Below are 26257 nucleotides of genomic sequence, written 5' to 3'. Positions count from 1 at the left end.
TATAAATTTTATTGATCAATTTGCTACAGAGAAAAATCTGTGGTTATCACCAATGGTGAAATTATGTGGTGAGACTGCATTCCAAAATTCAGTATGAGTTGAGTTAACCCTGGATCTTATTCAAAGGTGTTTGTTCTTAGAATCATCTTTGCTATAATACTTCAATTCAACATATATGGTGAGGATGCCTTTGTAATTATGCTATAGTGCATCGAAAGTATGATAGCATTCTTTTGATCATAGCAGATAATATTAAAAGATATTATTCAGTACCTGACTCCTTCCTAGACTCTCCTCTGGAAGGCTATTGTACTAATTATTAACATTTTGCCTAGAAGGTGTGCAGGAAAAAAAAAAGAGTTAGCCTAGTCATTTTCCCAGCTTTTTACAAATATTATGTGGTGAAACTGAAACTAATGAGTATTCTGATGTTTATGGTTTAACGGTAGCTTTTTTTAGCCATGTTTCTTTCTGTCTTTTATTAATGCCTCTAATTGATGGCTGAATATGTTCTTCTGTGAAACAAATCTTGTACACTCAAATTACCAGGAATCTTCTGACAAAATAAAATTAGGCAAATAAGAAATGGATTAGTGCCTAGTGGTAGTTCAGAACTATATTTTAAATTACCTAGGTAATTTTCCATACCTGTGGTGGGAGTAATGGCAGTCTGATGTAAGAAAGCAGCATCCCCAGTTCTCCTTGCCTATTCTGCACATCATGCCCCACCCACTGCATTAGAGCATGAAAAATGGTCTCTTCATCAGGCACATTAATGTCATCACTGCACAGAAGTTTTGAAATTTCATTAGCTGGAAGCAGGAGGAATTCTTGGTTTTTTATTACCTCAATGAAGTGTTCCTAGAAAAGAAAGGTCATCTACTAAAACTTTGCACTTTAGAAATTTCTTAATGGAATAAGCATATCAAAGCATTTCATGTTCTTAAACTTCAGAAAATGCAAGAGACACAGATGTATCCACTTATAAAAAATAGGTGCTCCTGCTACCTGTGACATGGGTAACAGGGAGCCTTCTGGAGCTGAGAGGCCAAATGCTTCCACTGGGAATTATTTATAGAACATACAAGGTTAGCTTTAACTGCTTCACAGCCCACATAGGCAGAGTGTTGGAGCCAAAAGTGGCAGTTTTTGCTCCCAGCTGCTGTATGTGACAACAGCAGCTCATGACTTCAGAGCTGACTGTCTAGTTGGTCTTCAGCCAAAAGCCATAAGAAAAAGGCTGAAACTTTTTAAGGTGGTGGCTGTCTTGAAAGCCTAGGAGAGTGAACTGTGGCTATGTATGTGAGGCAGAAACAAACTGAATTCCTTGGAGATAAGAAAAAAGAATGATGAAAAACTCTTTCCTTTTATGGAAAAGTATGATCTTCTATTGACCAAGAGAAAAGTACTCTTTTGCAGTTGGTAACAATCTATGGGTTCAGGACAATCTAAAAATGATTCCTATAAAGTTTTTTCTTTAGGAAAGAGTGAGGATGTCTTTTAAATTTATATATTATCCCCGGCTAATATTTTCGTTTTTTTTTTTTTTTAGTAGAGTGAAGCTCCTTCTCAAAAAAATAATAATAAATTTATATATTATATCTCAATTCTTCTTTCATTGTGTTGTATTTTGTCAAATATACAATTTCAAACATCTGTGTTTCATTTTTTTAAATCAAAACACCATTATATTTTTTTCTAGTTTATAAATATTACATGTTCTTTCTTTGACAACAGAATGATCATTTTTAACATTTCTCATAGTGAAGATCTCAAGTTTTAAATGAAATAAAATATATTTCTAAAATGAAGATAAACATACCTACTTGGCAATTTATGTTGCACAATAAACAGATATTCCAGGAACAGTTTAAGCTAGTCTCCGAATAATTGGGGTCTCTGAATAAATCAAATCACCACCTCAGCTTTACTTTTAGTTGAGTCATTGTGGAAGTGAAACAATCAAATAAGAAACTTATCCAGACAGCAATAATCAATGTTGATACACCCATCAGAAAGCTCTGATGCCGTAAGTTTCAAACTGGCCTATTTAGACAAATAACTCTTTGTGATTAAGACAAACAACTGAAAGAGAACTGCTGTTCTTACTGTAGCAGATGTCTCTGGGTGAAGACCCTCCCACTTATACAAATAATGGCGATAGTAGTGCAACTATTAATACATTACACTTGTACAACACTTCACACTTTACTGATTTCTTTCACAAGCATTAAGTCATCACCAGTGTGATCTTGTGAGAAAGTGGAATTAGTCTGATAAGAAAGCAGGTCATATGAGTTGTCTGATTCCCTATGGAGTAAGTGGCAAAGTCTGGATTCAAGCATAAGCCTCCGAAATCATGCTTACTGCATTTTGTTTGCTATTGCAACTGCTTTTCATAAGTGATATGATTTTTGTGAAAGAGTTTAGACAAATATAAAACTATAAAACTTAAGGTTATATAGTACCGATATTGTATATAAACTCTGAAACTGCATTAATATTATGGACACCTCAATATCTCCTCCTTTTTACCCACTCTCCAATTAAAAAACGAAGAGGAAAAACCTAGATTTTCGGATAGAATTTGTTATGACTTCCTAATGAGACTATTGAAAATTGCTGGGCAATATAGTAGATTAGTCTAAATAAAGAATAAGTGTAATTTTAAAGTATCTATATATTACATTGCAGTATCCAGTACTGTATAGAATTAATTAGTTTCACTCAAAGATTAATTTTAAATTGTTTTATTTTGGAATTATTTTGCTCCTAATTTCAAGGTAAACACTTTATTCTATGCAACTTCCAAGGGAGTCTTCTTTTGTGCCCTGGCTTAACTATTCATTTTATAAAAATCTACACTTACATTGTTGCAAAATTTACCAAATGACTATCACATATTTGGTAAATGCTTCATTGATGCAGACAACTATCTATATGATTTAAATGGTTAATTTTATGTATGAACTTGACTGGGTAACGAACAGGGTACCCAGACATTTGGCCAAATAGCATTCTGAGTGTGTCTGTGATGGTAGTTCTGGATGAGGCCCATTCACATTAGGGAAGGCAATCTACCTTGTTCAGTCTACCAATGCATATGATTACAATTGAATCTCTAAATTGTTTAATATTATTCTTAGACATTAAAATTATTTGCATTATTAAACTATCAATCCAGTACTGCAAAAACATTATTATAGCAAGACCTTTATATATTTTACTGTATTTACAATAGATACTAACATAACTAAAGAAGAGAGATTAAGAGAGACAACGATATTACATTTTTATGCACATCCTGCTTCAACACTCCGTTTTGGTCACATAATAGGAAAAGGAAGACAAGTTCATTTTGAGCAACAAAAATAATTCAAACTTTTTTTTGGAATGTATTTTGCTTGCAAGTGTGTAATACTAAACAGGAAACTGCTAAAACTTAGTTCAAGAATTTAAGTAATTTAATAGGAAGTTTTCATGTTTATTTTTTGTGGTAGAATAAACCTTTGACCTTCATAACTGCTGTTCCTTTAGATTATATGGCATCTGTATTTAGGACACAGGGACATAAATGGTGTAATTAAATGATATGTTTTAAAATGTCAATCCAATATAATATGATTCTCCATATAATGGTATTGTTTTAGGAATATGTTTCAAACTTCAAATTTTGAGCAATGGACCTAGGGTGGGAAGTAGGAGGGAGAAAGATTTGATAAGAAGTTTTTAAACAATTGAAATTTTAGAAATTAAAAAATTACCTTCTGTATAAAACTCCAGAAAAATACTCTTTATATGCATCTCTATTCTAAAACATGCTACTTTTATTTATGATTTCAATGTGTGCCTTTCTATTGTTCACTTGTATGCAATTGCTTTTTGTTTTTTAATATTAAATAACTGAAGCAATTTCATTCTTTGAAATATTTATATTTTGATTGGGTTTCACAAAATGATCCATCTCTTGTGTCCTTCCCTTCTTCAGAGGTTAAAAAAGTTTATTTTTACTCTGCATCAGGGAAGTATTGGCATCTATTGTAAGGCTTTATTGAATATCCTCTGTCCATTTAATATGCTCTATCTTATCATATGCAACATTTAAATAATTACCACCTATGAACATTTGCATTAGATTTAATTGTTAATAGAATTGAAAGGGATTTTAAGTTAGTTGCATTAATGAATTGAGCTGTAAGTTATTTTTAACCAAAGTAAAATTTGTTACTAAGACATAAAGAAGTTCATTCAATAAAATTATCTGGGCTGGGCGCAGTGGCTCATGCCTGTAATCCCAGCACTTTGGGAGGCTGAGGCAGGTGGATCACAAGGTCAGGAGTTCGAGACCAGCCTGGCCAATATGGTGAAACCCCATGTCTACTAAAAATACAAAAAAAAAGCAGGGCATGGTGGCGGGCGCCTGTAGTCCCAGCTACTCGGGATGCTGAGGCAGGAGAATCACTTAAACCCAGGAGGCGGAGGTTGCAGTGAGCTGAGATCGCGCCACTAATTTTGGTAGTTTTTAAGCTCTGACAATTATTGACCCATTAATATTAGCATTTTTCCTTACTGAATGACACCTCACTTTCTTTATAAATCATAATTCATACAATTTTACAAACTAAAGCTCTAATTGTGCAAAAACATCAGGGAATTAACATTTTCTTAATACTATAGATTCTATTTGAAATACGCAGTTGTACAATTTATTTTTTGGCAGTATTATTATTTCCTCAAGTTTGGGGATTTAATTAAACATTCGTAATTCAAAAAAGGAAAAGCTTGCCTGAGTGCAGCTCAACCAGACAAATGTTTTTGTTGAATATATCATATGTGAAAGTCATCTACAAGTTATATAAGTTTATGTTGCTTATTAATTTTATTATAACATTGACATATTTTTACTACAAGTTCAGTTGAAGCAATTGATTTTACCATAGTGTATTTGTGTGCCACGTTCAGAAGTTCTGTACAGCCTTGGGCATCTCCAAATGATCGAATCCCTAAGCAGTTTGAAGGATGGAGCTGCTTTATGAGAAAATTGGAGCAAACATCAATGACCTGAGTCAGCTGCAGAAGACAAGCTGCAGCCAGCAAACTTTCAATGGTATCTTCTTTCAACTGCAGGACTCCTAGATGGTTTGAAAAAGCAAAGAATGATTATAAGTTCCATAAAGTAAAAACTACGTCAACTAGTTGAAATTTTTTTTTTATTTTCCTCTCTAGTAGAGCTATGCTTTTCAGCAGATTTGGAGCACATTTTGAGGCTAATATACGCAAGAGAGTCTGTCTGTAAACACTAATAAGATGGCTGAAATGAACCACATTAGGTTATCAAAAATGACTGTAACAAATAAACAGTGAATAACACTATTGTAAAGAACAGCAACTTGTCACTTCTTTATCATCTTAGGCCTGCATTTAAATCTTATATTAATCATTTCACATTGTATATGTACATGAGAATATTACGTTGTACACCTTAAACACATACAATTTTAATTTTTAAATCATACCTGTATAAAGTTGAAAAAACTTTCATTATGACTCAAAGAACATTATGTCATATTGTATAAGAATCATACAATTGGCCATGCAAGTAACTGTCATTGTGAGGAGGTAAACATCTTGGTAAATAAAAAAAGCATTAAGCTTAATTGTCCGTTTATTTTGTAAGAAGAACACTGAACTTTTATGCCTTTTTTTTTTGTATCTACATTAGCTGGTAAAGATGTATTTGCCCAAAATATTATCTCTAGAATTGACCCCTGGCACTGTCTCAAGAGGAAGAAAATGTTGCCAAGAGTCCACAAATGAATAATTACTTATTTGCTTTGTTATAAAAAAAAATCAGTCTCTTTTTGAAAATATCTGTAATGAATTTTAAAAAACAGAATCAGAAGCAATTTAAGTTAGTCCGTTTATATTTATATGTCTGTATTATTTTTAGAACAAGTGTTATTGAATAGTTATTGCAAAAATTCTGCGATTTTTATGAGACATTCCTATTTTATTGTTTTAGCCAAGTTATAAAGAATGTTTCAAATGGGTGATATCAATTACAAACTATTCCCCTAAAGTTTTCCCTTCTAAAATACCTTAATATGGGGCTCATATAGTTGCATAACCATAAGGAAAAGGGTAATACATATTGTGAGGTCCTCTATACATAGTTCAACCTGTAAAATATATTGTAAAGGGGTCCAGCCCAGCAGCAGACTCTCTTGTATTGTTCTTGTTTTGATTTTGAAGGGAGAGCCCTGCCCATATCTCATGAGACCTAGAGAAGTATGAACTATTCTCCAATTCAGATATAAATATTCATCTGCTATAGACATTTAAATTTGGTCTGGTTACTAGGAAGAATATTCATTCAGAGGAATAGTTATAAATGTCTTCAATACAGTAGGAAAGCATTGTATATTACAGTGTACAGTATTCAGTTACAAGCATGCTTAAGAAAGGCTGTTTGGAGCTGCTTCAAGTTTCACTTCATTAAAGAGTAAAAAGATAGTCAAGCCAGCTGGCTGAATTATCTTATCCTACGAATGCTTACTGGAAACAAAAAAGATGTTTTCTAAAGATTAAAATGTATCAGGTAGAAGAAATAAAGTTCTTTCCATTTCACTCCTGATTTTAAAAAGCTTATTGAAATTTTAGAGCATAATGGAAATTTAGGGAATATTTTTGTTTAAAGGCTTGTCAGGAGAAAGGTGAAAGTTGAAGGAAGGAATGAAATACTGTAAAATTTCAAAGTAGTTTTGTTAGAACCGTGGTCTTCAAATAGCATGCATACCGCTAGAGTTACATAAAACCCATCTGAGACGCAGATCAATTTCATGTAAAGAAATTTCAGTACCTCAAATTCCATACATATCCCTCCTAAAAAATGGTCTGCTCCCAAAACAGTTGTTACCACACAGGTTTTACTTTCCCAGTGTCCTTTCCATAATTTTCTTTTTTCTCACCTCATAAAAGGAAGTCACATTCCTCACCTATCCCAAAGTATACTATGCTACATTATGGGGTTGTGGCATAGGAAAAACTTTGAAATAAAAGCTTATTCATACATATTTTTGTTAGGATCTAAATCATATCATATTCACACTTTCAAAATGTACAATCTGGTGTTTTTTAGTATATTCAAAAAAGCTTGCAACCTGTATCACTATCTAATTCCAGAACATTTTCACCACTCCCAAAAGGAACTCCATACCTATTAACATTCATTCCCAATTCCCTCCATATTCCTACAACCAATAATCTACCTTCTGCCTCTACAAATTTTTTTATTTTGTACATTTAATGTAAATGGTATAATAAAATAAGCGATCTTTTGTGACAGGCTTCTTTTATCTGGCATAATATTTTCACACTTCATCCATGTTGTAGTATCTATTACTACTTCATTCCTTTTTTATTGCCTATTAATATTACATTGTGTTCATATACCGTATTTGATTTACCCACTCCTCAGTTTGTAAACATTTGGGTTGTTTCTACTCTTTAGTTATGAATGATGCTTATATGAACATTTGTGTACACACTGTTGTGTGGACATGTTTTTAACTCGGGTATATAACTATGAATGGAATTGCTAAGTTATAAGGTAACTATTTTGTTTAACTTTTGAGGGACTGTCATATAGATATATTTTTAAATGAATTGTTGTTGGTACCAAATTCTTATGGGATTGAGATTTGTTAGATACATTTAAAATGCAAACTTAATAGTGCTTTATAAAAAGATTAATATTTACAATATTTTGGGGATTATATACTTTACAAATATTTAAAATTACAACATATTTTAGTCATTGATGGAAAAATGTAAGGCGAGCACATCACTTTTCAAAATTATTTTACAGACAGTGCAAGCAAAAATGTTTGAAAATGACTCTGTTGGAGAAAGCCAGGAGGTAAGCTTTTAGTCTTAAGAAGAGCCTAAGTATACATAATCAAATAAAAATATTTTAATACTAAGAGACCCTGAGGATGAAATAATCATTCTGGAATAAAAGTCAAAATACTTTTTAGTCCCCAAATTCATTGTTACCTTTATTTACAGTTTGAATAGATATGAAAATTATTCTGAATGAACAGAATGACTAAATCTCTACTGTAGGATTGGAAGATCCCATTCCCAACTCTACTTTTTACAAACAAGAATGTGCCCACACCATTCCAGAATTGTTCTTGTATGTTTGTGTTAAATAGTTGTCTGCTCTCATGGTTAAGGTATTTTCTACATATTATATACCTCTTGTTCTTTTATATTATTGAGTTTATATCCTGACTATGCCTTTTTATTACTTTAGGAAATTTATTTAACTGATCTATTCTTTAGTTTCCTCACCTTTGTAGTTGTAGTAGCAGTATTACTACTACTGAAGAATAGTAGTAGTAGTAGTAGCAATAATAACTACGACTACTACTAATAATAATGTGTTATTTAATGTAGGGTCATTATGAGTTAATGTGTATTTAGCACTTACCTGTGTAAGCATACTGCACCAAGGAATTTAGTGCATTTGGATCTACTCCTTCCATCCTGACCTCTTCTTGTTTGGCTTCAAGCACATCATTAGTAAACATTGCAGCAAAATAATCAGACACTGCACTGAGAACCAACCTGGAAATAGGAAATATTTGTAGGAATTTAAATGAGTCAATAATTTCACTGAAAAGCATGAAATGGATTCAGCAAGTTTGTAACACTAGTGAGTCTGTTTTCTCCATAAAATCTTTATAATTCAGTTAAATGTAGTGAAGTTAGAAAGGTCAAATACATAAACTGATCTTTTTTAGAGGGTGTGTTTGTGCTGTACTTTCCATCATTAGTCTTTTCAAAGTTTGGATCTTCTAAATAATACACAGAGAAACAGATCATATAGGCGAAGACTTTTTCAATATAGGAAAATAAATATTTTTACAAATATTCCAGTTTATAATCCATGTACTTATTATCTCTTATTTATAATTGCCCTACTCAAAACCATTCTGTATACATAAAAATACTTACCTATGGGCTGGGATGCGGAGGTGTCCTGCAATCAGTAGCACATCACATAGTTGTTTCTCTTTCAAGTAGTTCTCCATTTTACGAAGAGTTTGCTCTGCGTGGTTTATAACATGGAACTGCTCTTCAGATCTGGTGGCATTCATGTCTTCAGAGTGTTGTGTATCTAATCTGAAAAGGAAGTAAGGATGAGAATATGGTTCATCATATAATTTTGTAAAAAACTTAATTTTTCTTTAATGAGAGTACAAACATGTAGTGGAAATTTAGGCATACCAACTTCTAAAGGAAATATGTTGGATTAAAGTAAAATTAAAATCTGTTTTCCGATCTTAGATATTTTACTATAATTACTACCTAACCTTTCATTAAAGTGAAGTGTGCTGGTTATTATTTATATCTGAAATGTAACCAGAACTATGTACAATTCACCAATAGGGCTAGTGCTGGTTGTTATATTCACAGACATAAAACCTACATTCTTTGATTTATATGGGTATTATAATTACGTCAATAGGCAGGAAACCCTTAGACCTGAGTCAAAATACTTTTAAAATTTTTGATTATGTCCTGAAGCTTCTCCCTGGAGTACTCATTACACATCAGAAATATTCCTCAAAGAATTTCAAGCCTAAGGGTTTCATAGCATTCTTTACACTATCAATCCCATTAAGAAACTGGACATAATTCCACCTTTTATTTCTTAATATTTAGTCAAACGTGATAGCTATTGAATTTACAATAATAAAAGCAAGCTACCTGTATTTTCAACATCACACAATGGTGGAATTTAAATCTCAACACAAGTACATACAGGCTTACAATCAGTAGGAGATGAACAATTGATTGATAAGATGAATGCACTTAATTATTTTGCTTATTACATTTCTTGCATCCAGGCATCATTTTCTAACCACCAGTTAGGATTAGTTTTAGATCTCCTCACTCCCGATTCAGTCTGTGTTTCTTTTAAGACAGTTGGTCCAAGGTGATATTAGTTTCTCTGTCCAATTCAAATATATTATCACTCTTTAAATCTTCAGTCATAATATTGTACTGATAAGAAGGGATCATGGTATGAATAGCTCAAAAATAGCCTGCTACCTCCCTTCAGATGCACTCTTGTTGACTTGTTCTGGAAAAGAACACTTTCTTGGCACCGTAGACTGAAAAGCATTCAGGTTGCACTTAACTCACATTTTCCTAATCTTTTCTCTTTTCTAGTAATGATTCAGTTCACATTAATTGAGTCAAACATTCAATGTCGAATTAGCTTAGCTCCCAAAGTGCTGGGATTACAGGCGTGAGCCACCGCGCCCTGCCATGCTTACTGGATAATTTTATCTGAAGAAATGATGTATCCCTGTTTGTGAAATAAGTATTTTAATATACCACATGTGATTATAGTGTAAAATATGCTGTTGTAAATCATGAAAATTATTATTTGAATGACAATATTATGCAGTCTTGTGTCACTCAACAACAGAGATACATCTGAGAAATGCATCATTAAGGGATTTGTTGTTGTGCATCATTATAGACTGTACTAACCCAAAGCTACATGACCTAGCCTACCACTTAACTAGGCTATGTGGTTTATGGTATAGCCTATTGCTTCCAGTTTACAAACCTGTACAGCATGTTACTGTACTGAATACAATGTAGGCAACTATAGCACAATAGTAAGTATTTTTTCATCTCAAATATACAAACATAGAAAGAGCACAGTAAAAATATAATATAAAAGATGAAAAATGGAATACCGGCATAGAACACTTACCATGAGATAACCTTTCAAAGACCGAAACTTGCTCTGGGGGTAAGTAAGTGAATGGTGAGTTAATGTGAAAGCCCAGCACATTTCTGTACATTACTGTGGAATGTATAAACACCGTACATCTAGGCTGCACTAAATTAATAAACAATACTTTTTCTTTAATAATAAATTAATCATAGCTTTCTGTAACTTTTTTTACTTTACAAACTTTAATTTTTAAACATTTGACTTTTTAAATAACACTTAACCACACTGTACAGATGTAAAAAACATTTTCTTATATCCTTATTCTAAAAGCTTTTTTCTATTTTTAATTTTTTTAGCTGTTAAACTCTATGCTAATTGTTACACAAACATATGCATTAACCTAGGCCTATACAAGGTCAAGATCATCAATATCACTGTCTTCTGCCTCCACTTCTTGTCCCAGTGGCAGGTTTCTAGGGGCAATAAGACATGTGGAGCTTTCATCTCTGCCTTCTTCTGGAATGCCTCCTGAAGGACATGCCTGAGGTTGTTTTACAGTTAACTTTTTTTTTAAGTAGAAGGAATACACTCTAAAATAGTGGTAAAAATAGTATAGTATAGTATAGTATAGTATAGTATAGTATAGTATAGTATGTACTTAAACCAGTAACATAGTCATTTATTATCATTATAAGGTACTATGTACTGTACATAATTGTATGTGGTATACTTTTTTATATGACTGATAGTGCAGTAGGTTTGTTTACACCATTACTACAAACATGTGAGTAGTGCATTGTGAACAATGGTTGCATTGTCACTAGCTAATAGGAATTTTTCAGCTCCCATATAATCTTATGGTGCCATCATCATATAAGCAGTTTTTCATTGATCAAAATGTCATGATGCAGTGCATAACTGTACTTGAACCAATTCCATCATATCCCAGAGTATTTGATCTGACCACTATGCTCTACCACCTCCAATCTTAAACACTAGTATAGAAACCAGACACTAAGATGTTAACACTTGAAAAATATATGAATGTTTTTACTTACCAAGTACTGTTTTTAATATTTTTGTGGTTATTTCTATAGCCCTTGTAAAATATGCCATACATTAAGGAAATTGTCTTAAATCATTTGTGATATTTTCAGATTCATTAACAGTTTTAATAAAAGCAATTTTTTAATTTAAATAGAATTTATATTCTCAGAAGCTTTTTTTCTTTTTTAAAAAAGAGACAGAATCTCGCTGTGTTGCCCAGGCTGGAGGGCAATGGCCTGATCTTGGCTCACTGCAACTTCTGCTTCCTGGGTTCAAGCGATTCTCGTGCCTCAACCTCCCAAGTAGCTGGGACTGCGGACGGACACCACCACACCTGGCTAATCTTTGTATTTTTAGTAGAGACAGGGTTTCACCATGTTGGCTAGGCTGGTCTCGAACTCCTGGTATCAAGACATCCACTAGCCTCAACCTCCCAAAGTGCTGAAATTACAGGTGTGAGCCACTGCGCTCAGCCACAGAGGCTTGTTTTAATCACCTAATCCTTTTTCATGTACGCTGCTCAAAATTAAAAAGAAAGTGGAGAAATTTCACAAATGCAGTTAAATGTCTTTCAGTTATGTGTTTTATTGGAATGGAATGTTTAAGAAACTCAGCAATGATTTTGATAGTTTTCTACTATCATATATATTAATATGTAAATTTAAATAATTATATTTTGATAATTCTAAATGCAGAAATGTTCAGAAAATAACATACAGAATTATAGTCTATGTCAAATTAAGAAGACAGAAGAAAACTATACATAAAATTTGGAGTCAGTAGAAAAAGTAAGCCATCAGATATTCTTCCTGATACCCAAATACTACCCACTATAGTTAATATTTAGACTCATTGTTTCTGCTGAATGTGTGTGTGTGTCCTAACTTTCAATAGAACTTTGCATTTAAACATCTCAGGAGATTTATTCATTCCACAGCTACTTATCGATTTCTTAGTGCCTGAACAGAACTATTTTAGGAAGTAAAGATATAGCAGCAAACACAACAAACTCTGATTCTCATGCACTTTGTCTCATGGGAGGGCTTAGAATGTAAACAAATAAGTATGTCAGGTAGTGATAAGGTCTATGAAGAGAAACAAAGTGAGGGAAGAGAGTCGAGGCTTTGGGATGGGGAGGCTGGTGGCATTTTATGTAGAGTGGTAATGGAAGGCATCTATGATAAGATTAATCAGCTGAGAAAACTGAGAAAGCAAGCCATGTAAATATCCTTGATATAGTTTTGACATTTGTCTCCTCCAAATACCATGTTGAAATGTGATCCCCAGTGGTGGTGGTGGGATCTAGTGGAAAGTGTTTGTGTCATGGAGGTGGATCCCTCATGAATGACATGATGTTGTCCTTGGAGTAATGTGTGAGTTCTCATTCTTTTAGTTTAGGTGGGAGCTGGTTGTTTAAAGAGACTAGCACCCTTCAAGGACTTCATGTCTAAAACACCAAAAGCAATGACAACAAAAGCCAAAATTGACAAATGGGATCTAATTAAACTAAAGAGCTTCTGCACAGCAAAAGAAACTACCATCAGAGTGAACAGGCAACCTACAGAATGGGAGAAAATTTTTGCAATCTACTCATCTGACAAAGGGATAATATTCAGAATCTACAATGAACTCAAACAAATTTACAAGAAAAAAAACAAAAAACCCCATCAACAAGTGGGCAAAGGATATGAACAGATACTTCTCAAAAGAAGACATTTATGCAGCCAACAGACACATGAAAAAATGTTCATCATCACTGGCCATCAGAGAAATGCAAATCAAAACCACAATGAGATACCACCTCACACCCGTTAGAATGGTGATCATTAAAAAGTCAGGGAACAACAGGTGCTGGAGAGGATGTGGAGAAATAGGAACACTTTTACACTGTTGGTGGGACTGTAAACTAGTTCAACCATTGTGGAAGTCAGTGTGGTGATTCCTCAGGGATCTAGAACTAGAAATATCATTTGACCCAGCCATCCCATTACTGGGTACATACCCAAAGGATTATAAATCATGCTGCCATAAAGACACATGCACACGTATGTTTATTGCGGCACTGTTCACAATAGCAAAGACTTGGAACCAACCCAAATGTCCAATAATGATAGACTGGATTAAGGAAATGTGGCACATATACACCATGGAATACTATGCAGCCATAAAACAGGATGAGTTCATGTCCTTTGGGACATGGATGAAGCTGGAAACCATCATTCTCAGCAAACTGTCGCAAGGAGAAAAAACCTAACACCACATGTTCTCACTCATAGGTGGGAATTGAACAATGAGAACACATGGACACAGGAAGGGGAACATCACACACCGGGGCCTGTTGTAGGGTGGGGGGAGTGGGGAGGGATAGCATTGGGAGATAATACGTAATGTAAATGACGAGTTAATGGGTGCAGCACACCAGCATGGCACATGTATACATATGTAACAAACCTGCATGTTGTGCACATGTACCCTAAAACTTAAAGTATAATAAAAAAAAGTCATGGGTACACTAAAAAAAAAAAAAAAAAAAGATACTAGTACCCTTCCTCTCGCTTGATCCCTTTCTTGCCATGTGACATGCATGTTCCCCTTTCAGCTTCTGCCATGAGTAAAAGCTGCCAAGGCCTCACTAGAAGGCTTGCAGATGCTGGTGTCCTGCTTGTACAGCCTGCAGAATCATGAACCAAATAAATCTCTTTTCTTTACCCTGGATCAGGTATTCCTTTATAGAAATGCAAAATGGACTAATAAAATCCTAGTAAAGGTAATTCCTGGGGAAAAAAAAAAGCCCTTCAGAAGGGAAACTGTGCAGTGCATCGTTCAAGGAACTGCAACAGTCCAGTGTGGCTAAAGCAGAGCTAGTGAAAGGAAGAGAATGGTGAGGTCAGAGAGCTGGTGATACACCAGGTCATGCCGCGACATTGGGAATTCACATTTTGAACAGAAGTAGCATGATGTGATTTAAGTCTTTAAAATCTCCTGGTGTTTATGAGGCAAGGGTGGAAATGGGAAGAAGAATTACAAGTGTATTGTAGTAATCAAGATTATAGAAGTGGTGGTATTGATAGCAGTAGTTAGGAGTTGTTAAGTTCTGAATAAATTTTAAAAGTAGAACCAAATAGATTTTATGATGGATTAGGTAAAGAATGGTAAAGAAATAAACCAAAGATGATTTCTAGGTTTGACATCAGCAACTGCCTAAATGGTAAAGATGGTTACTGAGATAGGGAAGGATAGGTGTAGTAATCATAAGCGTGTTAGGATATATCAAGTTGGTGATACCTATTATAATTCCAGGCAGATAATTGAGGAGAATGTTAGATTTGTGACTCTGGCATTAAGAGGAACAACTGACATATAAGTGGGGCCATTGCCAACAATGACATTTAAGGCCATGGGACTAAATGATATCACCCCAAAGAATGCATGTTATTAGGAAAGGGGTTTGAGGTCATCTCTGGTGACTTCTACATTTAAAGATTATAAAAAGAATGAGGAGCAAGTTTTGGAAGTTGAGGATAAGAGATGAAGGTGAAGAGGAGCTGTTTATGAGAGTCAAGGGGTAAACTGACCAGGAAACTACATTAGGACTATGTAGCATTACATAGGTCCAGTTGATTTTTGTGGTAATGTTTAAAATTAGACTATCAGTATAGTTCTTATTAGATACAGGCACAAAATATGTGGCAAGCTAAACTTAACCAAGGTTTTTGCTTTTCTAGAAAAGCACAAAGGAAGAAGAGAATTTAAGGGCATATGCAGGTATGTGATTCTGATTATGCTACATGGAGTGTAAGCTGGGTAAGTAGCGAACTGAGGACATTAGGTATGTGTGAAGGTTAGTGGGTTGGCAGACCCAATAGGGCTAAAATAATTTTGAAGGAATGAACTGAAAAGGTAGGAGGAAGTGACCAGAGACTTGATTGCTTGAAATCAATGCTACGGAACATATGCCATTGTTGATAATGACAAGATGATGGAGTGTGGCCACAAGATTTGAGAGTTGCGCTAGGGTGCAACATGTTATTGCTGGAGGTGAAGCAACTGAGAGGCCAGGCTACTCTAAGTTTCATCTACACAGATACTGAGATTGCCAGGAATAAAAAAGATGGCATAGATCAGAAAATATATATGATAGGCCAGAAACTAAACTTCTCAAGAAATGAAGAGGAATAATCCGTAAATTGTATAAACAGGTTATTCATCTCTAGGATCTATAATATCCACAGAAGATTTAAGAAATGTTTTATGTAAGTCCTCAGATATGTCTTCAAAATATTGTCATTATTTGCCAACTAAGCCAATAGTGTTATTTCTTACTTTCAGAAGCATTTGTTTTCTAAACTTTTTATTTTTTGCTTTATATGTATTAGCTTGTATTTATTTCTTTATATCTCTGTGCAAATGTAAACTCTGTCCAAATGTAAACTCTTGAAAATAAAGAAAATAGTTTCTACATTTTTAGTATTAATAATGCTGATAAACAATTGACTTTCAAAAGACATTTGCTACATTAATCAAGACCTGGGTCTTTTATTGATGAAAGACTTTTTTTTAATGATTTAATTTTCTCACTCATTACTTGTCTGTCTAGAGTTTCTATTTATTCATAATTTAATCTTGATAGGGTGCATGTGTCTAGGAATTTATCCATTTTTTATGTTCTCAAATTTGTTGGCCTATACTTGTTTATAATAGATTTTTATGAATTTTTTTGTATTTCTGTGATACTAGTTGTAATGTCTCCCTTTTCATCTCTGATTTTATTTCCATATTTTCTCTTTTCTTTAGCTAATGATTTTTGTTTAGTTTTTCAAATAACCAATTCTTAATTTCATTGATATTTTGAATGCTTTTAGTCTGTATATTGTTTATTTCTAGTATTAGCTTCATTGTTTTTTTCTTCTACCAATTTTAGGCTGAGCTTGTTCACTGCTGAATTCTACCAAACATTTAAGTAACAACTAATACCAATCATCCTCAAACTAATCCAGGATATAGAAAACGAGAAAAAAAAAACTTCCAAATTCATTTCATATACCAGTATTACCCTGATTTCAAAACCAAACAAGAATACAACAACAAAAACTATAGGTTTCTTGAACATAGATGGAAAAAGTTTCAACAATATACAAGCAAACCAAATTCAACAGCACGTTAAAGACATCATCTATTGTGATCAAGTGGGATTAATCCCAGGGATGCAAGGAGAGTTCACCATATGCAAATTAATATATTTGATACACCGCATTAAGAAAACAAACAAGACCATATGATCATCTTAATAGACACAGAAAAAGCATTTAATAAGATTTAACAAGGCTTCATGATTAAAAAAAAAACTCTCAACAAATTAGACATAGACTGTATGTACCTCAGTACAATAAAGGCCATATATTACAAACCCAAAGCTAACAGGCAAACTAGTGAATTGGGAAAAACTAAAAGCTTTTTATCTAAGATTAGGAATAGGACATAGATGACCACTGTTACCACTTCCACATAGCACTGGAAGACCTAGCCAGACCAATTAGGCAAAAGAGAAAAATGAAAGGCATCAAATTGGAAAGGAGGAAGCCAAATTGTATCTATTTGCAGATGGCATTATCTTATATATAGAAAACTCTAAAGACTACACAAAAATCTGTTAGAAGTAATAAACAAATAAAGTCATGGTATAAAAATTCAACGTAACAAAAATCAGTAGTGTGTCTACATGCTAACAGCAAGCTATCTCAAAAATAAATCAAGAAAACAATTCAATTTAAATATATATAAAAATAAAATACCTAGAAATAACCTTAACAAATAAGAACTATAAGAGAGTAATAAAGAAAACAGAGACATGAAAAAATGGAAAGATATCCCATGTTAACAGATTGAAAGAATTAATTTTCTCAAATGGCCATACTACCCAATGCAATCTACAGATTTAATGCAATACCAATGAAAATACAAATGACATTCCTCACAGGAATACAAAAACAAATCCTAAAATTCATATGGAACCACAAAATATCTTGAATAGCCAAAGGAATCCTGAGCGAAAAAAATGAGGTTGGAGCCATCATGCTACCTAACTTCAAAGTATATTACAAGACTATAGTAATCAACAAAGTATGATATTGGTATTAAAACAGGCACAAGGAATAATGGAACAGAACAAAGAGCCCAGAAATAAATTCACACATCTATAGTCAAGTGATTTTCAATAAAAGTTTCAACAACACACACTGGGAAAAATTTCTTCAATAAATGGTGTTGGGAAAATTGGATATCCAGCTGCAGGAGAATGAGACTAGAATCCTGCCTCTCACCATATACAAAAATCAACTCAAAATAGATTAAAAACATGCATATAACACTCAAAAGTATTAAAATACTAGAAGAGAACATAGTGGAAATGCTCTGTGACATTGGGAGGGGCAAGGAGTGTTTAAATAAGACCTCAAAAGCACAGGCAACAAAAACAAAAAGAAACAAAATGAACTACATCAAACTGAAAAGTTTTTTATAGCAAAGGAAACAATTAACAAAATGAAAAGATAATGTTCAAATTGTGAGAAAATATTTCCAAGCTATACAGCTGACAAGGGGTTAATACCTAGAATATATAAAGAATTTAAACAACTCACCATAAACCAAATAACCTGATTAAAAATGGTCAAAATACTTTACTAGTCATGTCACAAAAATGGACATATAAATGGCCAACTGGTATATAAAAATGTTTAATATCACTAATTATCAAGGAAACGCTAATCAAAACCACGTTGAGATACTATCTCACGCCCGCTGGAATAACTGTTAACAAAAAAAAAGAAGAAAAAAAAGAAAAAAAGAAAAGTCTTGGTGAGTTTGTTGAGAAAAGTGAACACACTGTTGGCATGATTATAAATTAGTACAGCTACTATGGAAAACAGCATGTAGCTTCCTCAAAAAAATACAAATAGTACTACCATATGAATACCTATGTGACTGATAGATACCATAGGATCTTTCAATCCCACTACTGGGTATACATGCAAAGAAAATAACATCAGTATGTCAAAAAGATGTCTACACTTCCTTCACTATTGCTGCACTAGTTAGAGCAGACAAGATATGGAATAAACTCAAGTGTCCAACAATTAATGAATAAATAAAAAATGTAGTATATATACACAATTAAATACTATTTAGCCATAAAAAGGATTAAAATCCTGCCGCTTATGAAACAAGGATCGACCTAGAGGACATTATGTTAAATAAAATGTTAGACACTGAAAGACAAATACCACATGATCTCACTAATATGTGGAATTAAGAAACAAAAGAGTTGATATCATAGAAGCGGGGAGTGGAACAGTGGTTACTGGAGACTGGGAAGCAGTGGGGAAAGGGAGGGTGGAGAGAGGGTGGTTAAAAGGTACAATGTGACTATTAGATTGGAGGAATGAATTCTGATATTTCATTGCACAGTAGAGTGAGTGTGGTTAACTGTAAAGTACTGTATATTAGCAGATAGCTGGAAAAGAAGCTTTTGAATGCTCAGCACAAAGAAATAAATACATATATTTATTTATATGTATGATGCATATAAATATGCATAATAATGATGCATATAAATATCATGATTTGATCATTATATAACATATATATGTATTTAAACATCAAATTGTACTTCATAACTATATACAATTATAATGTGTAAATTTTAAAAAATAAAAATAAATAAATATTTGTTGTTTGATGATGAAAAACTATTACATAGATTAGGACAAATTCTGCTTAATTATTAAATCCCCCATTCTCCTACTAGTATTACATGGCACCACTAAAAATACTAACGACAGCAGCAGAATTTTATTTAGTATTTATCAACATTTCTGTAGGTAAAAACATGCTAATTAAAATTGTGGTGTAATTCTATACAATCTTCAATTTTACAGTGGGTTTCAGACCCTTAATTGATCTTTTCTGTACTCTTTAAGAATTTTGATGTTATGCTTGCCTCCCAAGTTCTTACACACTTATTTTCTTGAAATAACTGATATGTCATATCTTTAACAAAAATTCAGTTAAAACGCATGCAAATGCTAAGATTTATGTATTATCCTTCACTGTTTGTTACACAGAGGTAGTCTCAATTAAATTATTACTGGTGCTACTGTTTATTTGTCTTCTGAAGTTTGCCTTCTGCCCCATAATTCCCTGCTCTGTTGCTCCTCTAGCCTCTTGAACCTCATCTTACAGACACTGTCTTGACTACTAACTCCCAATTTTAAAATATGCCCGTTCTTTATGATTTAAAAGACAATTTTAATAATAAAATGTGAGATTTTCTTCACATGTGTGTAAGAATTTTAAGTGTCAGGGCACCTTACATATTCTTATGATTCTAAAAAGATATCTGCCCAGAAATCTAAAAGCAAGCTAAATACTATGCCAAATGAGGTAACAGCAGACAGGATTCAAGTTATTAGACCTCTAGAACCCGCTTTCATTTTTATATACACACATGTATGTATATAGACAAACATACAAAGATACACTATATATACAGACACAAGTTGTTTAACAAGAGGGATACCTTCTGAAAAACGCATCAATAGGCAATTTTCTTGTGCAAACATCATAGAATGTATTTACACAAGCCTACATGATATAACCTACTACACACCTAGGCTATACAGTACAGCCTATTGCTCCTCAGCTACAAACCTGTACAACATGTTACTGTACTTTTAATACTGTAGACAATGGTAACACAACAGGATTTGTCTGGCTAAACATATCTAAACATAAAAAAGTACAGGAAAATACAGTACAAAATATAAAAAAATGGTATACCAATATTGGACATTTACTGTGAATGGAGTTTGCAGGATTAAAAGTTGCTCTGGGTGGGTGAATGAGTGAGTCAGTGTTGTGTAAATGTGGCAGACTACAACATTACTGAACATTACTGTACACTACTGTGGACTTTATAAGTAGTGAAATTTATTTTAAAATTTATCTTTAATAATAAATTAGACTTAGCTTACTGTAACTTAGCTTATTTAGTTACAGTAAGCTATTACTGAAGAAAGATAATTTTTATGTTGATTTTTAATTTTCTCTGTAATTTTTTAATTTTTTGACTCAAAACACAAACATTGCACAGCTGCACAAAAATATTTTGTCTTTATGTCCATATTTTATAAACATTTTTTCTATTTTTAATAATTTTTAATTTTATTTATTGATTTTGCTTTTTAGACTTTTTTTGTTAAAAACGAAGACATGAAAACATATATTAGCCTAGATCTAAACTGAGTCAAGATTATTAAGATGTCACTAAACAATAGGAATTGTTCAGGTTTCATGGGACTACCATGGTATACTCAGTATGTAGTTGACTAAAATATTAGGCAGCACACGGCTCTATAAGAATAACATAAAGCAAAAGCCTACAATTCTCCCATAAAATCCAAAGCATATGAACTGCTATGAAAGCATATATGTTTTTAATATTTAGGATATTTTTAGAGTAGGTAGCCAGGCACATGAGGCCAGGAGAGGATCCCTCCCCTGAGGAATGTCTGACGACCATCAGGTGATGGTCAGTTAGTCGTTAAACTCTCTCTAAAATAATAAATGATCACAGCTTGTGCCAGGGTAAGGCAGTCTTCCATTAATAGGAAACAACTGAAGCTTGTTATCAGCAGATTCTTGATAAGATCTCAGGGCTTGGGTGAGCAGGCTCAAGCATGCACACTAAGAGACAAAATGGTAGTTTAACCAGCATATGACCTTCCTCTAGGAACAGTTCACTGGTAAGGGAAAAGCATTTCAGGTGAGCATGCGCACAACTTCAGTAAACACCCTGCACGTGGCCCCTCATGCTGGCAGGCCACCATGCATGTGGGCAACCTGCTTTAAGGAAAGAATCTGGGGAGAAGAAATGCAAACTCCGGAACCATGCCAATGTATAAAACCCCAAGTCAAGAGTTGGACAGGACACTTGGATCTCTCAAGTAACTCACTCATCTGGCCCTCTTCCAAGGGTACTTTACTTTCTTTTGTTCTGGTTCTAAAACTTTTACATAAACTCACTCCTGCCCTAAAACTTGCCTTAGTCTCTCTCTCTGCCTTATATCTACGTTTGCTTCTTGGCCAAATTATTTCCTCCAAGGAGTCAAGAACCAAGTTGCTGTAGACCTGTATGGATTCGCTGCTGGTAACATACTTCGGTGCTGCGACTTGGATACATTCCCTAGTATTATGGAGCCACAAGATGAGATTAGGGTGAGGACACAGAGCCAACCACATCAAAAAGCAAGGAATAGACGTTTCTTACCACTATAACTTGTTTCTCCTATCTAACTGAAACGTTGGATGCTTTTCTATGGATATCTTTAATGAAAAAATAAAAACTGTGTTCTTCACTATCAAATTTTGGTGAAGATACACGAGAATAAACAGTATTTCTCACTGAAATAATATTTCCAGATTAGTGGTGAAGTCTGTTGATTTAATTTATATTTTTTAGACTTCTTGTGTTAGGCTATTCATGCATTTCTATAAAGAAATACCCGAGGCTGAGTAATTTATAAAGAAAAAAATGTTTAATTGGCTTATGTTTCTACAGGCTGTCATAGCTCTGGCATCAGCTTCCGTGGAGGTCTCCGAAAACTTAAAATCATGGTGGAAGGTAAAGCGGAAGCAGGCACTTGACATGGCAAAAGCAGGAGCAAGAGAGAGAAAGAGTTGTGCGGGAGGTGCTACGCACTTTTTTTTTTTTTTTTTTTTTTTTTTTTTTGTGAGACGAAGTCTCGTTCTGTTGCCCCGGCTGGAGTGCAGTGGCGCCATCTCAGCTCACTGCAAGCTCCGCCTCCCGGGTTCACGCCATTCTCCTGCCTCAGCCTCCTGATAGCTGGGACTACAGGTGCCCGCCACCACGCCCGGCTAATTTTTTTGTATTTTTAGTAGAGACGGGGTTTCACCATGTTAGCCAGGATGGTCTCAATCTGACCTCGTGATCCGCCCGCCTCGGCCTCCCAAAGTGGTGGGATTACAGGTGCGAGCCACCTCCCCGGCCGGTGCTACACACTTTTAAATAACCGGATCTGTGAACTCAGAGCAAGAGCTCTCCTATCACCAAAGGAATGGCTCAAGCCATTCATGAAGATCTGCCCCCACGATCCAAACACTTCCCACTAGGCCCCATCTCCAGCACTGAGGATTCCATCTCAACATGACATCTGAGTAAGTACAAATATCCAAACTATATCACTTCTGTACCAAGTAATTGAAACGTATTTGAAAAATAGAAAATATAAGAAGAAACAAAAGCAGAATAATGGGATTCCTCCTAATCTAATGTAATTGAATGGCTTATTGCAATTTCCATTTATGGTTTATTTGAACACTTAGGCCACATACAGTTTTCTTGGTTTGTTTTTCACCGAATGCTGCTATCACCAAATCCAAAGTAGAGCCATGGATGGAAGAGTGAGAGAGGTAGCAGTGGTGAACTAAAGTAATCACACCCTCTCAGTGATCTAAAAATGCTCATTCAAAGCAGCACAGGTGGTACAATCCTCCAAGCCTGTGTTTGGTAATCTCTAATAATCATATCGCTGTTTTTTTCTTTTTTTTTTTTTTGCTACCTATTTTTTTCTGATTCCTAAACCATTTATAGGATAAAGTAAATTTGATTATATGTGTACTTCAGATGTTTAAAATATTTAGGGTCTATGAATGTAGAAAAGGAACACAAGTGGTATTTTTCAGAAACATTGTTGTATGAATAGACCTAAAAGTAATTAATATACAGTACATATGTTTTTGAAGAAGCATAATAATAGGTTATTTCTGTTCTCAAAGCTGGATTAAATTTGAATCTAAAAAGCAAAATATACTTTCTAGGCTGAGTTTAACACATCTAAGAAATGTTTTATTTCTTTCATAGTATTTGTAGATTTGTTATGTAGAATAATTAAGGAATGCAACATATCAGCTTGCAGTCTGGCAGTGGGGACTTAAGGAGAACAGATGAAGTGGAAGTCTCAGAAAGCAAAGAGCCAACTCTCTAGGCAGGTAAATGAGAAGAAGTAGACACATATTTATGGAAAGACAAGTCATGTAGTCAAAAGTCTGAGCATGTACTCAAGAGGAACCAATGCAAAAGAAGAATGTTGCTATATTATTATATATTATATATAAAATAAAATATATTAATTTTGATAACTTATAGAACAAATTAAGTTATGTAAACACATAATGACTAAATATGTTTGAATTTTTTTTCCCATGGTTATTATTTCTGGATCTCACATAAGGTTATAAAATGTTGCACTATGCATGTGTATATTGGAAGTTTTAATTTTCCATTGCATAAAATATTTCAGGACTCACTACTATTCGACAGAGAGGTATACAAAAATCTAGCATTTTTCTAGTCTTCTGATGGAAAAAATACTAAAACAAAACAACCAGAATCTGTTATGTTAGGGTCATAGATTTTTTTAACATCCTTATAACAGGGAAAATTTAAATTTTGTCCCCACTTATTTGACTTGGTCAAAAGCTAAGCCGAGAGTTTAAACAGTTCTCAAAAAATCTATTATTTTCTTGCCATTATGCCTAGAGATTTTATTGAGTTCTATCTCTTTCCTAGATTGGTAAATTTTCCCCTTTCTAATTATTTTGTAAAAATTAAATATGATGGCATTTCAGGAAGTAGATAATAAAACTGTATTCTCTTGCTGCTAAATTGTTGGAATGCTTTAGTTAATTCATGTATTCATGGTGGCTCTAAGAAGACCTATGACCATTTGTTTGTACCAAAATTAAATGCCAAAGTATCAGTATATCCTATATTTATATCTCTATTCACATTAACTATAATAATAATCCTGTCAAACCTCATTAATTTGGAATTCTCTAATACAGAAATTGTAATACTTCAAACAGGTGGTAGATTGATACTGTTTAAAAGAGTGTATCAAGCAAATTAATAAAGAACAAAGGGAAATACCACATACAGAGAAGACATAATTTTAAAATATATTAGAAACATTAATTTTACATACCAAAATATAACCCTAGTATAAGCAGAGAATAATAGGTTGAAATTTTATATACTCATTACAAATAATCTCCGAATGCATATTCAATTAATATTCCTACTAGGCTAGGGTATGAATTTAACACAATATTTTTTTACTTTTCAAAACAGAATAGAAATAGTAACAATTCTATTCCTATATTATTCTATCACCTAAGACCAATTAGTGAAACAAGAACAAATTTGAATTAAAAAAAAAACACTGCTTTTTTTCTGCACTGGAAAAGCATTATAAAGTTAGTGCTCTCATCATTGAGATGATCTCTCTGCACCAAATATCCAATTACTAGAACATAGCACTTTCTAAATACTATTAGAAGGTAATATTACAATACTGATTTATTCAATTTAGCAAATATTTACTGAAGACTCACTATGTACAAGGCACTGTCCTGATATATGATGCATAACAACACAGGTGCACAGACTACCACTTTCTATAGCCATTCTTAAAGTTGGATTCCAAAGAAACAATGTTTACCACCTAGTATTGCCCTTAGTTTCTACACACAGAAAAACAAATATGAATCAAAAAAGAATGCTTTTGCTTTGAAGTAACCACTATCTAATAGCCTTTCCATATGTACATAATTCGATATGCCTAAAACTTATCATAATTTATTTATCTCACTGAATTGCAATTAGAATAACTTTCTGAATATTGGAAACAAACTCAAGAGAAATAAAGTTTAAGACCTGTATGTCGTGGAACCTTTAAAGTGGTTTTGTACCAGAAAACCACTTTAAAGTGGTATTAATACCTGTGCCACCTAGAAATATAAGCAGAGACTTAGACAAACCATATTTTCATTATTATTTTTATCAAAGAAGGGTTAGAAGCAGGTATGATAATTTCAATTTTTATGTTAATACAATCTTTCTGTTCTGGAATAAATTCTAGCTACAGTGTCAGTATCAATAATAATCACACTTAACAGTGAGTGATCACTTACTATGTGACAGGTACAAAGCAGTCCATATAAAGTAACTCATTTAATCCTCTCAATAGCTCTATTATACTAATTTCACTGATGAGTAAACAGGCTGTGCAGAATGATTATGTAAACTGTGGATACACGTGTCCAATTATTATGTATCAATTTAAAAATAATAATAAAAATCAGAGCTGCTAAACAAACAGCATTTCAATCTAGGTAGTCTTTCTCTAGAAAGCCAGGGTCTTAATTACTAAACAAAACCAATTCTCTTTCTAGATCATCTTGTCTTAATTGTCTTTTTTCTTGATTATTTAAAGATTAAATGCAAATTGATAATGATAAATCATATATTAAATCTTGTCAGGATCTGGATGTTTATAACACCTGGCATATGCCAGATCCTTTCCGATATCC

General features: G+C 33.5%; 1 protein-coding gene across 2 annotated transcripts in view; it reads right to left on the bottom strand.

Annotated features, from left to right (window-relative positions):
• The window catches only part of KLHL4 (kelch like family member 4), a 150528-nt gene that overhangs the window by 46452 nt on the left and 77819 nt on the right, over positions 1-26257 (bottom strand). For both annotated transcript variants that reach the window (XM_016943920.4, XM_016943921.4), the window contains exons 2-5: positions 9022-9189; positions 8495-8631; positions 4936-5132; positions 649-861 (exon numbers count right to left, since the gene is read on the bottom strand). In XM_016943920.4, coding sequence (XP_016799409.2) covers positions 649-861; positions 4936-5132; positions 8495-8631; positions 9022-9189 — 715 coding nt within the window. The remainder of the gene's footprint in view (positions 1-648; positions 862-4935; positions 5133-8494; positions 8632-9021; positions 9190-26257) is intronic.

This window comes from Pan troglodytes, chromosome X (assembly GCF_028858775.2).
Source record: "Pan troglodytes isolate AG18354 chromosome X, NHGRI_mPanTro3-v2.0_pri, whole genome shotgun sequence".
NCBI classification, from domain to species: Eukaryota; Metazoa; Chordata; class Mammalia; order Primates; family Hominidae; genus Pan; species Pan troglodytes.
The sequence above is the reverse complement of the archived record's forward strand: the minus strand, read 5'-3'. Positions and strand labels throughout refer to the sequence as shown.